The sequence below is a fragment of the Eretmochelys imbricata genome, chromosome 1 (assembly GCF_965152235.1).
Source record: "Eretmochelys imbricata isolate rEreImb1 chromosome 1, rEreImb1.hap1, whole genome shotgun sequence".
Lineage (NCBI taxonomy): Eukaryota > Metazoa > Chordata > Testudines > Cheloniidae > Eretmochelys > Eretmochelys imbricata.
Genome location: NC_135572.1, coordinates 198,278,435 through 198,299,266, shown reverse-complemented (window position 1 = coordinate 198,299,266; position 20,832 = coordinate 198,278,435). Strand labels below are relative to the sequence as shown.

General features: G+C 46.3%; 1 protein-coding gene across 1 annotated transcript in view; it reads right to left on the bottom strand.

Annotated features, from left to right (window-relative positions):
* The window catches only part of ABI3BP (ABI family member 3 binding protein), a 343,927-nt gene that overhangs the window by 191,125 nt on the left and 131,970 nt on the right, over positions 1-20,832 (bottom strand). Inside the window, exons 9-10 of the mRNA XM_077817412.1 lie at positions 19,958-20,026; positions 10,920-11,052 (exon numbers count right to left, since the gene is read on the bottom strand). Coding sequence (XP_077673538.1) covers positions 10,920-11,052; positions 19,958-20,026 — 202 coding nt within the window. The remainder of the gene's footprint in view (positions 1-10,919; positions 11,053-19,957; positions 20,027-20,832) is intronic.

Sequence of the window (20,832 nt, the reverse complement as noted above, 5' to 3'; positions counted from 1 at the left end):
CCAACCACAGAAGCTCTCTGGACACAGCCTGGATAATCACAATAAAAAAAAAATGCAGAGTCCACATTTTGGAGCACATAACTGTTCTTGTAGTGCCCAATTGGCAAAGGGAGATGTTATCCAAACTGCCTGTGGGAAATCTGCAGTGTATGCAACCAAAATAATCAAACATACAACGACTGAACAGCACATCTATGAGTGGCGTGGGCTGGGCAGCTCTCAAGATGGCCATGGAGAATATGCCCTTCACCGAAATTTGAGTATTTATCTGGAGTTCTTGCTTCTGGAAAAGTTTGCATCTATCAGCACCCAGGATTGGGTCAGAATTCATCGGAGAATCATCAGGATGCTGCATTAGCTTCCATACGGCTTAGACAGTTATGACTGCATGCCAACACATAGAGTTCCATAGGCATCCCCCTTACATCCCCTCCCCTAACCCTGGCACATTTCTGGATATTTTCAAACCCCAGTCAAAGCTGACACAAATTATTTTGTTACCTATGGACTACATAGGCTACCTTTACCTGAAATGGACCACATTTCCACCTCCCCCGACACTCATCCAGTTCAGTTTTCAGGCGGCGCATTACACCGCTGAGTAGTTATGGATCAGCATACTTACAGGTATGGCAGTGTAATGTTATTATTTTTAAGAAGCAGGAATACCCAACAGGTATTTCCAGGAAAAAAATCACTTTCAAGGAATTTTTACTGCTTGCACTTCCCGGTTGCCATTTTAAATTCCCTGTGGTGGAAGGTGGGGGGGAGTAGGGAGCCACGCCGCTGGGACACAATCCACCATTAGCAGATCCATGTTGCTAGCTGGGGCTTCTAATAACTTTTGCATTGGTTCATACAATGGAAATTCCTCCCATTCCTATATTAACAAACATCATAATGGGAGCCACAAACTTACCAGGCTCTACAGCAGTTTCTGTCCTGTCTGTGTCTGCTGCAGGCTCTGCAGCAGGCTGTTCCTTGGGGGTGGGGGGCATCAAAGAGCTCCTCTGAATATGGGTGCAGAATGTGCTTTTGCTGCTCCTGTGGCAGAGCCTCCTGTGCGACTGGTTTCAGCAATAGTCACTTCGCTGGCTCTGTCTGCACCTGTCACTGGCTCCCATCAGTCCCCAACCTGTATTCTGGGGCCAGCAGGGCACCATTCCAGCTGACAGGGTCATCATGCACTACCGCTGGCTCCAGGCTGGGAGCAGAGCCCAGCACCTAGTCAAATTCCTCATAAAACGGACATGATGTCAGCAAGTTGCCTGAGGTGCAGTTCTGTCCCTTATTTTCCTGTATTCAGTCTTGAGACACTTAATCTACTCCCTGCACTGGTCACCAGTCCAGTATATTTGCAATGTTGCCAGCTTCTATGCCATTTCCTGATATGGGCGGCTATTCCTGGTACTCTTACCAAAATCCACTATTTTGCTGACCTCACTCCAGAAATTTACCAAAATCTGGTTGTGCTCCCATGACCATGAAGCAGAGTGCTTTGTAAAAGGCTGCTTCTGGTCAGTGTCAATTGAAAACACAAACGGCTCTCTGATAGCGTGTTTGCACCTTGGCAGTCAGAAGATAATGGAAGGATTAAATGCTGACTCACCAAATTGCTGCACTACACCAATGGGAGTTGCTTCTGTTTCCCCTGCAGTCGATTGGAGATTCTTGGGATAGAGAAGACGAAGAAAGTTGGCCCATATGATGGAGAGATACTTTTAGAGGACTCCCAGGATCTAAGTTTGGGGGAGTGAGGGGGGAGCTGCAACTGCAAAGCAACAGGGTTTGAACCCTGAGTCCTGGCTTGACTTAGGCCTGGTCTACAGAATGCAATTATATCGAAATTAGCCGCGTTATATCGAATTAAAACTAAATTCGTCCACACAACCAAACCTATTTGGTCGACTTTAAGGTCTCTTAAAACCCGTTTCTGTACTCCACCTCAGCAAGGGGAGTAGCGCTAAAATCGACATCGCTGTTCCGGATTTGAGGTACTGTGGATGCAATTCGACAGTATTGGCCTCTGGGAGCTATCCCAGAATGCTCCATTGTGCCCGCTCTGTACAACACTTTCAATTCAGATGCACTAGCCAGGTAGTCAGGAAAAGCCCCGAGAACTTTTGAATTTCATTTCCTGTTTGGCCAGCGTGGCAACCTGATTAGCACAGGTGACCATGCAGAGTCCACCAGCACAGGAGACCATGCAGTTCCAGAAGCGCAAACGAGCTCCAGCATGGACCGAGCGGGAGGTACTGGATCTCATCGCTGTTTGGGGAGAATAATCTGTTCAGGCAGAACTCCGTTCCAAAAAAAAGGAAAGCAAACTTCTTTGAGAAAATCTCCCGGGGCACGACAGACAGAGGCTACTCCAGGGACACACAGCAATGCCGTGTAAAATGAAGGAGCTCAGGCAACCTACCAAAAGACTAGAGAGGCAAATGGGCGCTCCGGGTCACAGCCCCATACACGCTGCTTCTACGATGAGCTGCATGCAATTCGGGGGGTGGGGGGGGTGTGACGCCACCACTACCCCACCACTGTCCATGGACACCTGCAAGGGGGGGGGACTCTCATGGAGCGGGGAGGATGATTTTTTTGGGGGAGGAAGAGCAGGAGGAGGAGGACAGTGGACAGGCAGCAAGCGGTGAATCTGTTCTCCCTGGCAGCCAGGAACTGTTCATCACCCTGGAGCCAATACCCTCCACCCACTCCCAAGGCGGGCTCCGGGACCTTGATGCCGGAGAAGGCACTTCTGGTGAGTGTACTTTTGTAAATATGATACAGGGTTTAAAAGAAAGTGTGTTTCCTGATTCATTTGCCCTGAAGACTTGGGATGCATTCAGGGCCTGTACAACTACAGGAAAAGTCTGTTCACATTTGGCTTGAAGGGTCAGAGCCGTGCGGTGCGGGTGGGGGGAACCCGTCCACGCTGGCCTGTTGGCATTTGGCCTAAATGGTGCGGGGTGGGGTGCATGTGTAGCGATCATCCCTGAGAGACCACAGGCCCTCCTTTTAAATGGCCAGCCCACCAGGCATTGCTTGGTATGGGAAAGGAGGGCGCCGCAGTTTGAAAGCATTGTAATGAATGCGGAAGGAGCAGAACCCCGTGTGCCCCTAGGGCTTTCCATGGCTGCCTGCAAGCTGAATGCTGTTGCCCAGCCGCGTGTGATGCAGTCACACCAATCTGGCAGGCACTCAGTATAAAAGGCAAAATGTGACCTTGTACAGAAATAACATGTGCTGTGTACTTTGAATTGCTTGTTTCCCTGAGAAACAATCTCCCCTTTGTTCTCTAACATGTATCTTTTAAACTTATACCCTCCCCTTTTTCCTCCTGCAGGTGCAAATGTTTCAACGCGCCCCCTATCAACTCTGTCCCAGAGGCTGGCCCAGATTAGAAGGCGGAAAAAACGCACTTGGGACAACATGTTTGCAGAGCTTATGCAGTCCTCCTGCACTGATAGGGCCCAGCTGAATCTGTGGAGGGAAACAATGGCAGAGTCCCGGAAAGCGTTCAATGACTGCGACGAGAGCAGGCAGGATGCCATGCTCAAGCTGATGGGGGAGCAAACTGACATGCTCTGCTGTCTGGTGGATCTTATGAGTGAAAGGCAGCAAGAGCACAGACAGCCGCTGCAGCCCCTGTATAACTGCCCTCCCTCCTCCCCAACTTCCATATCCTCCTCACCCAGACACCCAAGAACACAGGGTGGGGGGGAGGCTCCGGGGACCCACCCACTCCATCCCAGAGGATTGCCTAAGCAGCAGAGGGCTGGCATATCCTAAATTTTGATTTGTAGCGTGGCCTTGTCCTTCTCTCCTTCCCCCCGCCCCACTCCACCCGGGCTACCTTGTGATTTATGTCCCTTGTGTTTTTAATCAACTAATAAAGAATGCATGGTTTTGAAATAATAGTGACTTTATTTCCTCTGCAAGCTGTGATCGAAGGGGAGGAGGGCAGTTGGCTTACAGGCAATTAGAGTCAAGAAAGGGGGTGGGTAACATCAAAGAGAAACAAACACAACTGACACACCGTAGCCTGGCCAGTCATGAAATTGGTTTTCAAAGCTTCTCTGATGCACAGCACGCCCTGCTGTGCTCTTCTAATCGCCCCATTGTCTGGCTGTGTAAAATTGGCCGGCAGGCGAGTTGCCTCAACCTCCCACTGCTGAATAATGCACGAGGTATTTACAATGGTCACAGCTGCAGTGGTAAGCTGAACGGGCTCCATGCTTGCTGTGTTATGGCACCTGCAAGGGTAATCCAGGAAAAAAGGGGCGAAACGAAGGAGAGCAGAGTTGCAGCGGAAGCGGCGGTGTACGGTTGACAATGGCATACTGCACGAGTTGCAGGAGAGCAGAGTTTTGCAGACCTACTGCACCATCTGCTGCAGGAAAGCAGGAGAGCAGAGTGCCAGCGGAAGCGGCTCTGTACGGTTGACAATAGCAGAAAAAAGGCACGAAACGATTGTCTGCCATACGGACAGGAGGGAGGGAGGGGCGACTGACGACATGCACCCAGAAACACCCGTGAGACTGTTTTTGCCCCATCATGCACTGGGAGCTTAACCCAGAATTTCAATGGGCGGCAGAGACTGTGGGAACTGCGGGATAGCTTCCCGCAGTTCACCGCTCTGAGAGTCGATGCTAGCCTCGGTACTGTGGACGCACTCCGCCAACTTCACGCACTTAGTGGGGACACACACGATCCACTGTATAAAATCTCTTCCGAAAAATCGACTTATATAAATTTGATATAATTTCATACTGTAGACTTACGCTAAGGCTCAGACCCTCCAACCCTACAGGGTCCTAGGACGCCAGGTCTGAGACAGAGTCTGAGCTTGGGTCTCCACTGCAGTGTCGACACATCCGTGGTGACTTGAGAAATGGATGTGTTACAAGTGAGCTTATTGCACCATAGAATGGAAGCAGCGAGACATCTTACACTGAATAAAAATACAGGTAGTCCTTGACTTTACAACGTTCAACTTACGACGAATAGTACTAATGATGTTACTGAATTGACACCCTGATTCAACTTACGACATTGGTTTCAACTTTAAGATGCTTAGTCCCGCAATGGAGTGGATTGTGGTTCCGAGTTATGACATTTCAACTTACAACACAATTTTCAGGAACCAATTGTGTTGTAAGTCCGAGGGCTGCCTGTAGATGTAAATATGGTTTGACTCCAGTTAATGGTGAGGGGATAGAAATAATTGACTACCTCTAAGACCTAGGAAAGGACTGCTAGGAAGCATGAATTTTAATGTCTGGGTCTAGGAGGCTCCAAGAAAAATACTCTCAGTCACTGGGGGGGAAGTAAGTGTGGACTGAAGGGTGCAAGGAACCATGTGTCATGCTTTTCCTAGTTGCAGGGCCGGCCCTCAATATTTTGGCACCTGAGGCGGGGAGCTCACATGACATCCCCATGCTCCTTGCTTGGGCCAAAACTTTGAAAGGTCTCAATTCTGCCTTCTTCCTGTTCTACTTCTCTCATGGTACTGCTCTGCTATCTACCCCCAAAAAGGAGAACTAACAACTTAAAATGCCTTGTTCAAAAATTTTAAGTAACACTTAACTTTCAAATGCCTGAACAGCAAATGTAACTTTTCTTGTCTGCATAGTAAACACTGGCATTTTTATCTGTTTGAATAATCAAGGTGGTGCTTTCCATGCCTTCTTGGTTGCAAAGATTTGAACTGCTTCCTGAAGGTCCACAGTCTGGGCCAGCTCATGCTCTATTGAGATGGTTGCAAGGCCGACCAGCTTCTCCTGTGTCATTGTGGAGCGTAAATGTGTTTTTATTAACTTCAGCTTGGAGAAGCTGCATTCTCCTCTGGCAACTGTTACAGGAAGTGTTAGAAGTATGCGCAGAACAACAAAAGCATTTGGAAAGAGAGTGGTCATCTTATTTGTGCACATATATTCCAGAACAGCCTTTGGAGTTGATCCTGCTGAAATGTATCTTGAAAGGGCTTTCAGTTCATCACCTAAATCACTCGCATCAATATCGCACATGTCATCATGTGTCAACGCTGTCTCTAGTGCCCTGCATTGCTGGTGTAGGTCTTCTTCAGGTACAGTGAGGAGTTTTGGAATATCATACAACATCCCAAATATACTGCTGTGTTTGATTTTTGGGCATCTATAGCAGATGCCAGTTGTCATTATTACTCAGTGATCAAGGCATAAAATACAGCCTGGGGATCAAATATCAATTGGAAAGAGCAGATAATTCTCAACTGCAACCCTGGCCACTTATCCCATGCTGTCCTGTAATCTTGAGCAAGTGACTTAACCACTCTACTTCAGTTTCCCCATACATAATGTAAGATAATGACACGTGTACTGAGAAGTTTAAAGAGATGCTGTTAATTTATTACACACCATTGTTATAACATTGCAGACAAAAGGGTGATTTTTTTTAAGTTAACACCTATGATTAGTGTAACAAAGTCTATAGAAAATATTTTTGTTTGTATATTTCAGATTTTGTGTATGGTTAGTGTCACTCTTTTCCTTGTAGTGTTGGTTGTTTTGCTGGGGTCATTCATTCAGCAAGAGGAGAGACAAACACTTGGGTCCAGATCCACAAACATACTTAAGTGCCTAAGTCTTGTGTTTAGGAACCTACATCCCAGTTTTGATTCTGCAATCCACAAAACTCCTGCCAAACCCTGTAGGTGCCTAAACTCACTTGGCACATAGGTTTTCAAGGGTAAAATTTTCTTTGGCACCTACATTTCTGCCTCTCGGCATGTGCACTGCTACCTCCCTCTTGGTGTGGATAAATAATGAGTGGCTGGTGCAGGGGGCCTTGACTGGGGTTTCCCATCTCTCAGGTTTCAGAGTCATATTTTTTTCTCTCTCATGCTAATTAGAAATAGCTTTCTCTAAATTCCTAAATCGCTCGCATCGATATCGCACGTCATTATGTGTCAACACTGTCTCTAATGCCCTGCATTGCTGGTGTAGGCCTTCTTCAGGTATAGTGAGGAGTTTTGGAATATCCTACAACATCCCAAATATACTGCTGTGTTCCTTGAGCTGCATGAAACTTTCTTCAACTGACTGTATTGCACAATCTAGCATCGGTTAAAGAATTCAACTTTGAATTGTTGTTTGGGGTCTCTTATGGGATTATCCCGTGCCTCATAATCAAAATGTCTTCTTCTTCAGTGACTCTTGTATTCTTGAATGGGTGGGAAAATAGGTGTTTGATAGGCTTTATCGCCTCCACTCAACTTTCCCATTGTATGGCACTCAGTAGTTTCAGTGTCAGAGAGGATGTTCCCAGATGTTGCTTCAAAATTTGCCATCGATGAGTTGATACAGAGAAAAATACATAGATGCTTTGAATTACATTAAAAAATTCAGCAGCCTCACTAGAAGCTGATGCTGCATCACTGACCACCAAGTTCAATGAATGAGAACTGCAAGGGACAAAAAAAGCTCAAGGGTTTAACTCTCGGATCCGTTTCTGCACTCCTCTGTTCTTTCCTCTCATGTTGGCACCATTATCGTAGCCCTGACCTCTCACATCAGCTATCGCAATTCCTGTCTTTCAGCTTTTTAAGAAGCACATTTGTCATACCAGCTCCTGTATAATCATCAAATGTCAATAAATTCTAGAAAATGCTTTCTGACAGTCACCATTGCAGGGACATTTTCACTAGGTTCTGTTGTTGTTACAAAATGTACCATTAAAGTCATTTGTTCCATATGGCTGATGTCAGGTGTGCAGTCCAGAACAACAGAGTAATATCTTGCTGACTTCAGATCTGCCACAATCTTCTGTTTGATTTTTTTTTGCCAGTTAACTGTATGATCTCATTTTGAATTGTTTTTCCAAGGTACTGGTGTGTGTACATTTCTTGGGTGGTGACTCTTCTTAGATGTTCCTGGAGTACAGCATCAAACTCAGCCATCAGCTCCACAATTGTAAGGAAGTTTCCATTGTTTGGCACATACAGCTGATCTGAAGTGCCACACAGTGCTAGGTTTTGGGTAGCAAGCAATGAGTCTTTTCAGAACATTTTGTCAGAAAAGAGACTCTGATGCAATCTTCTCTTGATTCTGATCATCTATGGTGGCCCTTAACCTTAGTCTCCTCTCAAGCTCTTTCCACCTATGGAATGTTCTCTGGTGATTTGCTGCCTTCTCATGGCATGCCAGATTTCTAGCCAGATTTTTCCAGTCCTTTTTTCCTGTAGAACCCAATGTGGCTGGAACTTTAGACTGGAAGAGTTTGCAACAAAAACAGTTTGCAGCATTCTGGGTTTTTGAGTACATAAGCTATGGCCTCTCCACTTTGTCACCATCGGGGATTTCACGCCAGTAATGTGCTGGATGGAAACTTCTATTTTCATTATCTTTGGAGAACGAAGTTTTTCACTTGCTGTGGCCCATGCAGTACAAGGAAGTCCCTCAGGCTACTGCTCAAGTGGGTTCACAGTCCTGGACCATCAAGACTTAAGGAACTAAACTCAGCAGCAGCTGTATCTTGCGCCTCCACCACACTCTTCTCCGATCTACACTTTTCTTCAGGAATGTGCATGGTTACATCCATTTGAGATGGAGATATGGATGCTGCAGTAGCTGCCAGGTCACCTGCACTCTGACTAACTGGAAGATCAAGCATCTCCTCTCCACTCACATCCTCATTGGGGCCAGAAGGCTCACCGTGAACATTTGTGTCTATGTATCTCAGGAGAGGTCCTTCCTGTGTAGATAGAAAAGCTTCCTTTGCTTTCTTTCTTTTTCTGAATGTTGCCACAGAGGGGTGTTTTCTTCTTTCCCTCATGACTGCTGTTCTGTGCCAGCTATAGTGGCTCTCAACACTCAGTTGAAGGGGACAAATAAGCAGGCTGGTAGCAGGGCCTGAGTGAGGGAAGATATCAGCATCTTAAGGGCCTAACTGGATCCTACTACTTCAGTTGACTGCCCGTTCCCCTCAAGTGGGTTCAGGGAAGCAGCAGGAAACAGGAAGCTCCCTGAGAAGCTGGTGTTAATAAGTCCAGGCTCCTGGGTGTGCTAGAGAGGTACATAAGAGGCTCCTCCTCCTCTCTCTCCCTGCAGCTCCTGCTGCTTTCTGTCATTCCCTCTCACCTTTTCTCCTGCCTGCCTGTTATGTGTCTTGTGCCCTCCTTCCTCCAGTACAGCACTCCACCATCTCTGTGCATCTAGAGCAGAGAGAATACACAAGCACCAGCAGCAGACACAATTTTCTACACTCTGGGTCCTAGCGGCGCCCCCCCGCCATAGTCTGGCACCTGAGGCATGCCTCAGTTCACCTCATGATAAGGCCAGCCCTGCCTAGTTGCTTGTAACTACAGCATCTTTCTCTCCTTCCAGTTGCAGAGTTTGCGCTATGGCTATGGTTGCTGCCCAGAGATGTCGCAAGGGTGTAATCCCTGGTGAAAAAGGTGTCACAAAATTAAAACATGGAAGAAAGACTTAGAATCTTTTGTTAAATCAGCCGGTATTAGAGGTCACTAACCATGTGAAAGGATTTGCTCCTCCAGGGATTAAAAAGGCAACATTAAACCCACAATGAGGTGCCATCCTTTTTTTTTAAACTGTGGGCTGAGTTGCATGAAGTTGAGCTGAGTTGCATCATGAAGCACGATTCCATTAAAAATAAATACAAACAATCTGTTTATATTTAATAGGATTATTTCTTATATTCCATTATAATTGCATATTTTATACCATAAGTATGCATGACACTTTAAAAATATGTAGAAAGATAAGATTCCCTTCCCCCAAAAATTTCCTATTCCATGGTCCTGATCCAAAGCCTACTGGAATTAACTGGAAGATCCCATTGGCTCTAATGGTCTTGGTTCATGCCCTAAAGGCTGGTCCAGTGGGTTAATATCAGTAAGAGTTTTTGTATTTGCTTCACTGGGAGACTGACTGGGTTCTAAGTTAGAAAGATACAACAAAGGATCACCTGCAAGAGTAGGAGCAGATGGTGTCACAGTTATGAGTATTGGGGAGCTAAGCAAAAGAAGAGGGTTATAAGGAGGGATTTCAAGGAGGTTATCAATAGGGAAACTGTTCCAAGCACAAGAAGTGGCAATGAAGTTATATGACGTATAAAAGATGGCAGAATTTGTCCCTCTGTCACAAGTAGGAGGATACAAAGGGAGCACCAAGGAGAGAGATCTGGAAGAAACATACATCTTCATATCTACAAGAAAATATGAATTTTATTCATTTGCTGAGCACAGCATACAACTTTATGGCCTGCTCAGTTGACAAACTTACTGACTCTCTGACCTCTCTAGAAATTCCACCCTGTGAATATGCCAGGCCTTTCTGGAGTGCTGATCCTCTCACATAAGTAGTTGGAACGGAACACAGAATTTCATAAAGCAAAAGACTTTTTTTTTGTTAAATAGGTATAATGCTAATCATTCATAGCTTCTATATGTACTGCAATATAAATAAAAATAAAATTCAGAAGATCAAATACAGGAAACAAAAATCCAGTATATTACAAAAGGATTGATTTGTTCTTTCTTCCATCAGCACTTCAATGAAGGCTAATTTTACTCACTTGACCAGTTTTACAGTAGCATATTTCCATTGACTTCAGTAGAGTTACTCCTGATTTATACCAGTGTAACTGAGATAAGACTCAGGCACTGTGGCTCTACAACATAAACGACCCACAGTGAAATCATAAGATCAGCACTTTGGCATGTAAACACTTGCTTAAATCAGAACTTTAGGCAAGAAAGTGCTTGCTAATTGCTGATTTACACATACAGAAGAGAACCTTTGCTTCAATGATGTCACACTATTTGGTAGAATTTGGTCAGCCACTCATCTTCATGCCCTTTTCTTTTAAATGTTAACAAAACATTACATTATTTTCACTTAGCCTGTTTTTTGGTATATTACCTGTCACTAGCACAGCTACTCATTGCAGTCCAGTCATGCTGTGGATTGACTAGGATGCCCCAGGACAGGAAGACAGAGGTTGGGGTCAAAGTGCCAATCACCATCTGGAGAGGCTTTTGAGTCTTGGTCTTACCTGAATAACAAACATACAGACAATTCTATTTACTCTTAGGTTTTCTCTATTCGTGGAGGAGATATCTGTGGCTGGATAAGAGAATGTAAGAATTATGATTTAATTTCTCCTCTAAATTCAAAGGCAAGGTATAATGCAAGTGAATTCAATCGTGACTTGAAGGGATCACCTCCCCACCACCCGCACGTGCCTCTCTTTAGTTATGAGAAAGAATATTCAATTTCCAAGTGAATATAGTTCTCCATATATCCCTAGCAAGGATCATCAATAATAATGAGTTATGGACAGGTCTGAAATAAAACAAAACCTTACAAACTTATTTCACTTAAGATTGATGACAAGCCTTGAGTGGTGCCTCTGTCTGGCGAGGACTGTCCCTCAATAATCAGGTAACTTAACTCCTCATCTCTTACACAATACTTGCAATTTAGCTTTATTCTGAACACAGTGGTGCAAACATCCCTCCAGATCAGAGGTTCCCAACCTGTGGGACGAGCATGCCCCTCTGGTGGGCACAATGTGGTTATCAGGGGTGTGTGGGGCTGCAGCTGGCCAGGTGTCCAGGCCTGGACAGGACAGCAGCAGGAAAAGCATACAGGGAATCCCTAGTGGTCTGGGAGAGGTGAGGGAGTGCAGCCCAGCTCCAACCCAGCAGCAGCATGCTGCTCTTCCCCTCCTCTCCTCCCTGACTGCTGGGGACTACCTTCGTGCTATTCCCGCTGCTGCCTGCTCTAGCCCAGACACCAGGCCAGTCGCTGTCATATATTTTAAAAAACTCTGGAGCCTGCGGGAGTCAGAGGTTCTGGCCAGGCAGGTGGGGGGGGGGGGGGGGAGAGGGAGGAGTGGTAAGAAGGCAAGGGACTCTATTCTGTACCCCCATGGACTCCTCAGGGAATTGAGCCAGCCATGATTCTGTTGCTGCCCTGAACAGGAGCTGCCTGCTCTGTTCCCCTCAGTGAATCACTTTCTGCCCTGGACAGGAGGTGGCGGGAGCTGTTATGTGACTCCCATGGAGAAGAAGGATACAGCAAAAGAAAGATGACGAACTTTTAAATAAAATTTTAAAAGCTAATACCTGAGGCTAGTGCAGTGATCTGAGGGTAGTGCTCTGCATTACCTGGCAAAAATCTTGGTTCAGTTCTCCGTTCATGCCTCTTGATTCTTAAATTGGAAGTGCTATTCAGCCATTGGTAGGAGTTCCTCACCTCTTTATCAATGATACCTCCAAGGGTTAAGAAGTGTTTTTGTGCTCTAGCGGGATTTCCCAGCAAGTCCACAAGGAAGTGAGATTTGCTTTTCCAAGCAGTTTGCAGGTAGTAGGAAAATCTTGTAGTATGTGTGTTTTACAGTACACCGATTAGGCGCATATTCACAGAAAACAAGTGGGATATTTTTTTCCATTTAGATGAAGTGTGCTGTGATGTAATGTACTGTGGAATGTACAACATTTAAAAAAGAAAAGCAAAACTCCAAACATTTGTCTGATGTGCAGGCTAGCTTCCCCAGTCTCCCTGTTTTCTTAAAGGGTTTTTTGGGGGGGTTGTTTTCATAGTTCATTTATTTGTCAAACTTTTTGGCATATATCCTCTTTACAGTGAAATCACTTTCTAAATTTGCTTTCTGGGGAACCAAGGGTCACATGAACATGGAAATACAAGAAGAGAAAGGCCCATTTTTCATCGGCAACTATTGTGTTTTATATAATTTTTAAATATTGATTTATTATATACTAAAGAACAGCCTTGCTATATCTTGAAACAGACATTTTCATTAATAGAAAAGCAATTTTAGGTCATTCTTAGAGGTTTTTAAATCTTTGAAACTCAACCTTTGAACCTTCTGAAGTAATTATAAATTTCTCTTTGAGCTCTGTAAAGTTGGGCTCCAGCTTTACAAGTGTTCAGACTAGCCTCAGCCAATCCTGCAAGCATTGGAGATGAACTCTGGTATGTAGTGTCACTGAAGTACAAGAGATCATGTGACCATCCTAAAGACTCATTTCTTCCCTGAGGCCCACAAAAGCACAAACTCACATCAGTCCAATGCCTTCTTCAACTTAACACTTGAAGAGAGGAGAGAAAGGGGTGTGGTGGGGGGAATGTCTAAATTAACTCCACTTTTCCTCATTGTCTCCCAGTACATTTTGTCCTTTCTATGTCTGTCTTTCAAGAGCAGGGAATGTCTTTAACTACTGTTTGTCAAATAAACAAAGCTTTTACAACAAGACAACAAGCAGTAATGCTTGAAATTCAAGGATGTTATTTTATCTATATTAGGTCTTGCAACCATAGTTTAAAAACATTTCATTCTGACATTGCAGAGTGTGGCAATGTTAATTTAAGTTATGTAGTGATGATGTTAAGAATGAGAGAATGCAAGTTTCAGAACTAAGTTTCCCCAGAGATCAAGACTGCTTGCATCTGGAGTTGTGGCCGAGCCCATTACTGCAAAGTTTGGATTAGAATCCAAAGTTATGCATACTGAGCAGTGTTTGATCAGGGAGCTTGGTTCAGGTCCATCTCTAGTGGGAATGACCCAATTAAAATTCCCCCTGACTGAAGCAGCTATTAAAACTAATACTCCTAAACTGTGGCTTTAGGCAGTTAATATTTTTAAATACTGTACCTGAATAGCTGTTAAATAGCAATCTGTTATCAAATATTTTCTATATACATATAATGGAGAAAAATATTGCTTCATGACTACAAGGGCCCTGGCAAATATATTCGGCCCCAAAAAAATACAGATCATTAAACAAGTTCCATCTGAAAATCTCAAGTACTTTAAAAACATTAATCAATTATTCTTCACCACACGCACGTGAAGCAGAGAGTTATCTCCATTTTAAGATTAGGACCTAAAGTACTGAATGTTGAAATGACTTGCTAAAGGTCATACAGGAAGTCTGTAGCAGAGTCCAGAAACAGAATTCAGATTTTCTTATTATCAGACTTGCAGCTTAGCCAGAAGACCATCCTTTCCCTTAAGCACCGTGTACTGGTGAAGTTGGTGTCTCTAATAATATATATTGACAAAGTTCCTCCTCTGCCTTGGTGGGTCCTGCGCTTATTGGCGGATTTTCTCGCCTCAGAGGTATACAGCAGCCCTCAGTTTGGCGTCGCTCAAATCTGCCGTTCACTCAGTTAGCCTCATCACTGACCAGCATGGGGAAAGGAAGAACAATCCCCGCAGTCTCTGCTGATCCACCTAGTGGATCGGGGAACAGGCCAGAGTCCTTCCCCTCTGGTGGAACCCACAGTCCAGTTCAACTCCTCTGGTATCAAGTAGGGAGTTGGAGGGATGGGGGGAACCTGAACCTGCCCTCTACTCCGGGTTCCAGCCCAGGGCCCTGTGGATTGCAGCTATCTACAGTGGCTCCTGTAACAGCTGCGTGACAGCTACAACTCCCTGGGCTACTTCCCCATGGCCTCCTCCCAACACCTTCTTTATTCTCACCACAGGACCTTCCTCCTGGTGTCTGATAACGCTTGTACCTCTCAGTCTTCCAGTAGTACGCATTCTCACTCTCAGCTTCTTGCGCCTCTTGCTCCCAGCTCCTCGCACGCACACCACAAACTGAAGTGAGCTCCTTTTTTAACTCCATGTGCCCTGATTAGCCTGCCATAATTGATTCTAGCAGCTTCTTGATTGGCTGCAGGTGTTCTAATCAGCCTGTCTGCCTTAATTGTTTCCAGAAAGTTCCTGATTGTTCTGGGACCTTCCCTGTTACCTTACCCAGAGAAAAGGGACCTACTTAACCTGGAGCTAATATATCTGCCTTCTATCACTCTCCTGGAGCCATCTGGCCCGACCCTGTCACATATTCTCCCCCTCCCCCCCCAACACCACAGGGTTGGGCAACTTGGGACGTCAGGCAGTATACCCGTGACAAGCCATCTGCATTGCCATGGTGGCTTCCAGCCCGGTGTTGTATGGTGAATCGGAAAGGTTGTAGGGACAGGAACCATCTGGTCACCCTTGCGTTCTTCTCTTTATTTCGCTGCATCCATTGGAGCGGTGCATGGTCGGTCACAAGGGTAAACCATCGTCCCAGAAGGTAATAACATAGTGTTTCCATGGCTCATTTCACAGCTAGGCACTCTCTTTCAACCATGGCATACTTCTGCTCTCTCGGGAGGAGTTTCCTGCTGAGGCAGAGGATTAGGTATTCTTCATCTCCGACCATCTGCGATAGGACAGCTCCCAATCCTACTTCAGATGCATCAGTCTGTAAAATGAATTCTTTGTTGAAGTCTAGGGCTATAAGCACGGGGTTATTGCAGAGGGCTGTCCATAGATCCATGAATGCTTTCTCTTCGGCATCTGTCCACTTCATGTCCGGACCCCAGGCTTTTATCAGGTCTGTCAGGGGACTCGCTCTGGTAGCAAAATGGGGAATAAATCGTCGGTAGTGCCCCACCACACCCAGGAATGCCCGGACTTGCTTTTTCCGATTCGGCTGGGGCCAATTTTGGATAGCCTCTAGTTTCTTTAGTTGGGGCTTGACCATGCCCCTTCCTCCAATGTAGCGAAGGTATTTAGCCTCGGCCTAGTCCTTTAGCACTCTTGGTTGGGTTGGCTGTGAGGCCAGCCCGTCTTAGCGGGTCCAGAACCGCTTTCACCTTTTCCAAGTGGGTTTCTCAGTTGGGGGTGTGAATAATCACATCATCTAGGTATGCCGCTGCATAACTGGTATGGGGCCGTAGGAGCTTGACCATAAGATGCTGGAAGGTAGCAGGTGCCCCATGCAGTCCAAAAGGAAGAACAGTATATTGAAACAGACCTTCTGGTGAAGAGAATACCATCTTTTCTTTCACATCTTTGGCAAGGGGAATCTGCCAGTATCCCTTTGTTACATCAAGGGTGGTCAAAAATTGGGCATTGCCCAGGTGGTCAACTAACTCATCAATATGGGGTATGGAGTATGCATCGAATTTGGATATCTCATTCAGCCGGCGAAAGTTATTACAAAACCTAGTGGTGCCATCGGGTTTCGGCACCAACACAGTCGGGCTTGACCACTGACTGTGGCACTCTTTGATGACTCCCAACTCCAACATCCTTTTTACCTCTGCCTTGATCTCCTCCCTTTATGCTGCTGGGACCCGATAGGGCCTTAAAGTTACCTTTGCCCCAGGGTCTGTGATAATGTGGTGATATGCTTTGGTGGTCCGACCTGGTTTAGTTGAAAACACGTCCTGGTATCGTTTGATCATCTCAGTTACCTCCTTCTTCTGGTTTGGTGTCAGATCAGTGGATATCCTAATCTGCTCCTGCATATTATTTCCCTGGATCGGGGTCTCTTGGGCCACCACACATGCCTCTCGTTGGTGCCAAGGCTTTCAGAGGTTAATATGATAAATTTGTTCCTGTTTCCGGCGTCCTGGCTGCCCCACCTTGTAGGTTACGGGTTCAACCACCTCATAGGGCCCCTGCCATTGGGCCAAAAGCTTGCTTTCTGCCGTGGGTACCAATACCAATACCCGATCCCTTGGTTGGAACTGTCGGACTTTTGCCTGTCGATTGTAATTGGTTCACGGGGCCTCCTGCGCCTTTTCCAAATGTTCCCATACAATAGGGGTGACCTAGGCTATCTGTTCTTGCATCTGCAACACAGGGTCAATTATATTTCTCCCCTCATTGGGTTCCTCTTCCCAGATTTCTTTTGTGATATCTAGTATGCCACGGGGGAGGAGTCCGTACAATAACTCAAAGAGGGAAAACCCAGTTTAGGCCTGAGGTACCTCCCGGATTGCGAACATAAGGTAGGGTAGTCGGGTGTCCCAATCCTTCCCATCCCGACTTACCACTTTCCTTATCATTGCCGTGAGGGTTCGGTTAAACCTTTCTACCAGCCCATCGGTCTGCAGATGATAGGCTGAAGTTCTCAGGATATGGATATGGAGCAGTGTACAGATGTCCTTCATTAGCTTCAACATAAATGGGGTACCTTGGTCTGTTAATATCTCCTTTGGTAGCCCCACTTGGGCAAAGATCCCCACCAACTCTTTAGCTATCCTTTTAGAGGCCACGTTCCCCAGGGGGATGGCTTCTAGGTAACGAGTAGCAGGTCCCGGGCTGTCTTCCCCAGGGGTCCCACTAGAGCCATGGCTATTTGCTCTAAAGGGACCTCTATGATGGGAAGGGGTCCTAAAGGTGCCCTCAAGCGGGGACGGGGACTGTGCAGCCGGCACTCCAGGCAGGACACACAGTACCTCCTCACCTCTTCATGTACTCCGGGCCAGAAGAATCGTCGCAGGACCCGTGCCAGGGTCTTCTCTACCCCCAAATGCCCCCCAAAAAGATGACTATGGGCAAGACTTAATACAGCATTCTGGTGTTTTTGAGGTACTAGGATCTGCTGTACCTTCTGCCTCTATACTGGTGCAACCCGGTGTAAGAGATTCTTCTTCATTATGAAGTAGGGTCCTGGTCCCTGGGTTTTCCCTTCCACGGGGACCCCATCTATTTCGGTCACCTCCTTCCTAATGTTGTCGTACCTTGGGTCTTCAGCCTGGTCCTGTCCAAAATTTCCTCTCCCGGGGCTAATCTGCCTGAGATCTAGGGGGCCAGTCTCTGTTGCCTCTATTGGTTCAGAGGCGTTGGGTGTGGGTCAGAGTTGGGTGCTTCTCCCTCCTAGGTGGCCTCCTTTTCAGCTGCTCGGGTCCGCCTACCTATGAGAGCGGCCCTCTGGCTTTGGGTCAGTATTCGGGTTCCCAAGGCCTTAGCTGCCCTCCTTTCCCTTTTCGACTTTCTACCCTGTCTGGAAGTGGAGAACAAATCTGGGCATATTTCAGAGAAGATTGGGGGTTGACAGTCTACTGTGGATGCCTCACTGACTTCAGGGTTTCCCCCTTTCTCCAATTCCCCTACCGGGAGTAAGTCTCCAAACCCTGGGAAGTCCCTCCCTATGAACACCTATGAACACCGGGTATGGGAGTTTAGGGACTACACCTGCTGCTACCTCAGTAATGTTCCCCTGAAACTCGATTTTTTCTGGGATGGTGGGGTAATAACCAACTGTCCCATGAACGCATGTTATCCCCGTACACTTAGCCCACAGCAGCTGACTACACTTCACGAGCTTCCCTGAGACAAGCACGATAGCACTCCCCGAATCAACCAGTGCTGTGGTCTCGACCACATTTAGCTTCATTGGTCTGATGTATGTATGTGGGGTTAGTGAGACTCCCACAAGGTGGATTAGGGAGCATGGGTCTGCCCAGTTCCCCAGGTTACACTGCATAGGCTCCTCAGCATTGGGACACTGTGCACCTATGTGTCCCCACTCCCCACAGGCGTAACATCTGTATGGAGCCCTAGGCGTTCCCTGGTCTCTTGGTTTGGGCAGTCTAACATCACGAATCCTCTTTCCCCCCAGTGCTCCTACTCTTTGTAGCTTCTGGTGGGCCTTCAGCCCCTCTCTTTTTCCACCTGGGCTCTCCTGGTGGCCCAGTCACCCGAGCTCTAAGGCTTGGTACTGCTAGTTTAACCCAGGGTGCTTCTTCCTTAACTGGTCGGGTCAGCTCCCTCGCCGTCCTTCGCCTCTCTACCAGTGCGACAACCTTGTCATAGGTGGAGGGTTCGTTCTGGCTTACCCAGGTGCGAAGGTCTGATGGTAGTCCTCTCATGTACCGGTCGATGACCAGAACCTCTAGTATCTCCTCCGGACTCTGGGACTCAGTTCGCAACCACTTTCATGTGAGATGGAAGAGGTCAAACAATTGGGACCGCGGGGTTTTGTTTTCCTGGTACGTCCACTCGTGATACCGCTGGGCCCGCACTGCGGTCGTACCCCAGATGTGGCCAGGATCTCTGCCTTCAGCTGGGGGTAGTCTGCCGCAGCTTCTTCAGGCAGATCATAGTGGGCCTTCTGGGCCTCCCACACAGGAATGGGGTGAGGATGCCAGACCACTGATCTCGAGGCCGGGCCTCCCGTAGGGCTGTCTTCTCAAAGGCCAGGAGGTACGCCTCTACATCATCCTCCCCCGTCATTTTCTGCAGGCAGCTGCTGGCCCACATGACCAACGTGCCATCATGGCCGCGATTCAGCTCTGTAAGGGCCTTTACCTGGTTTACCAGTTCCCGCAAAATAGCATGGTCTCGGGCAGCCTGGTCCATCAGCAGGCGATTAGTCTCTTGTTGCAGCCGCACTGCCTCCTGTTGGGCGGCTGCCTGGACACGGGTAGCCTCCTGCCTGGCACCCATGGCTTGTATCAGTGCCTCCACTACCTCCTCCATTGTGGTGAAAAAAACCAATAAACCCTCTCTTTTTTTTTTTTTTTTTAAAAAACACCACCACCACCCTCCTTCTTCCGTTGCACTGTGCACACCAAATCCCACTTCTCACACCAGTTGTGACAAAGTTCCTCCTCTGCCTTGGTGGTGTGACCCTGTCACAATATGTAAAGACCTTTTACTTTATCAATGGAGTGCATTCAAATTTCTTCGGGAGAAAGATTCCTAACTGGTATTTTGGGGAGATTATAAAACATTAATCTCCTATCCAACCCAAACCCAAGAATTCCAAAGATTATACATCAGTACATTTCAAGACAGAATCCATTGTTTATAATTGTGTATCAACATTCCACTAGCTATGGCAACTAGTCATACGCATTTTTGATCCCCATATTCTAGAAAAAAGAAATACGTTAAATCTCAGTTTTCATAATGAGAACTTCTTATAAAGAAGGACCTCCAAAAACTGCATCTAAGTTTCTTAATCAGAAAATTCCTGAGTGAATACTGTGTAGATGTACATGCCTACATTTTTATTTTAATCACGCAAATGCGGAATTTGGTCATCCACATCAGAAAATTTGGTTCTTTCAGACAAACTAAATAAAAACAATATTCTGTCTTCATTTGACTGTATATAAAAAATGTGGTAATATTACAGTACCTGAGCAGGTTTTCTTGTGATTTGGAATGGGTGCAGGTCGCACTGTAATCAAGTATCTTGGCTCGGCATCTGGAAATAACAATTTGGTAATTAGTTTAATTCACAATTTGTTATTTAAAATGATCAATTAATTATTCCTGGTGAATAGTGGAATATTCAAACAGCATTTAACAATGTCTGTAATTTTTTTCCAGTCTATGGCACAGATTTACCTTATGATTTATTCACCGACAATTCAGAAACATTCTAGGCACTATTAGAGAGATTTAAGAAAACAAAAAAGACATATCCCTACATGAAAAAAATTACCATCTAAACAGGCATTCCAAAAGAGAGCTGAAGCAGGGTACTAGGTGATGGGACACAACGTTTTTAGCTACTCTACTAGGGCTACATGTTATTTGCTTACATACGGAACAAGTGAGCAAAGTTAGTAGCAAGAGGAAGAGATGATGACAGAAAGGGAAGCAGCGGGATGGGGCACAGGGAGTGGAGCAGAGGATGGAATCCAAAGGATTCTGACCCCCATAGGCACCGACTCTGTGGGTGCTCCAAGGCTCAAGCACCCACAGGGAAAAAAATAGGGGGTGCTCAGCAGCCACTAACCACATCTGTATGGCAGGGCCGCCCGTCAGCTGTTTGGCAGCTGGAGAGAGGTGCTCAAGGGTAGGAAGAGGGGGAGTGAGGGCGGGGTCTCAGGGAAGAAGAGCGGGGGTGGAGCACCCACCGGGAAAATTAAAAGTCAGTGCCTGTGATACTGAGGCTTGGTCTACACTGCAGAGTTAGGTCAACATAAGACAACTTATGTCAGCCTAACTATGTCAGTGCCTACACGACAGCCTTGCTCCCGCCGATGTAAGTGCCCTAGTACACCA